The sequence below is a fragment of the Seriola lalandi genome, unplaced genomic scaffold (assembly GCF_002814215.2).
Source record: "Seriola lalandi dorsalis isolate HSWRI2012SDOR001 ecotype SW California unplaced genomic scaffold, Sedor1 jcf7180002053014, whole genome shotgun sequence".
NCBI classification, from domain to species: Eukaryota; Metazoa; Chordata; class Actinopteri; order Carangiformes; family Carangidae; genus Seriola; species Seriola lalandi.
Genome location: NW_019523567.1, coordinates 33,775 through 34,624, shown reverse-complemented (window position 1 = coordinate 34,624; position 850 = coordinate 33,775). Strand labels below are relative to the sequence as shown.

Here is an 850-nt window from a genome sequence, read left to right as displayed (position 1 = left end):
CACAGCACCAACACCACCGACACGTACACCAGGAAACCTCACACACACACACACACACACACACACACACACACACACACACACACACACACACACACACACAGAGGAAAGAGTTAACACTAAAAACAGGGCAGTCGATCAAGTTTCTCTGTGTATGTTTAACGCTGGTGTTGTAGGTGAAGAGGCGGGGTCACGTTTCAGCTCCACACTGTAACCGTGGTAATACAGTTTCTCTTAAAGGAACAGTTCAACATTTATAGAAAATACACCGACAGAGAGTTGGACGTTCAGATCGACACCACTCAGGCCATGAGCCGGTTAGCTTAGCTTAGCATAAAGACTGGAAACAGGGGAAGCAGTTAGCATGGCTCCGTCAAGACAAAACCCACCAGAGACAAATCACCCAACAACGCCCCGAAACTAAAGCTGGACAACGTAAATGTGTTTAATGGCAAAAGTCCCACAAAACTTCTGTAAATTTAAAACGACATGAGCTGCAGCACGCTGGACCGGGGATCAGTTTCAATGGTAACCTAGCCACGCGTATTTAGGGCGACTCACCAGGCTCCAGCAGCTTGTTGGTCATGTCCTGCAGTGATGTCACTTCCTGTTCCTCTGGCGCGTGGAGGACCAGCAGGATGCTTCCCAGCACGCACAGCAGACAGCCGAGCTTCCCCACCACGTTCAACACCTCCCCCAACAGGTAGGAGGACAGGACTGCACTGCAACACACACACACACACACACACACACACACACACACATACATGTTTTTGCTACACCGCGGGGACTCAAAAATAGGCCTGACTAGGATGTGAAAGGTGGGGACCCGACTTTAAAAGTGATATAA

The 850-nt window shown here is 49.5% G+C and overlaps 1 protein-coding gene across 1 annotated transcript in view; it reads right to left on the bottom strand.

Annotated features, from left to right (window-relative positions):
• LOC111650884 (magnesium transporter NIPA4-like) overlaps positions 1–850 on the bottom strand; it is an 11,034-nt gene that overhangs the window by 1,910 nt on the left and 8,274 nt on the right. The window contains exons 5-6 of the mRNA XM_087172489.1: positions 562–807; positions 9–37 (exon numbers count right to left, since the gene is read on the bottom strand). Coding sequence (XP_087028615.1) covers positions 9–37; positions 562–807 — 275 coding nt within the window. The remainder of the gene's footprint in view (positions 1–8; positions 38–561; positions 808–850) is intronic.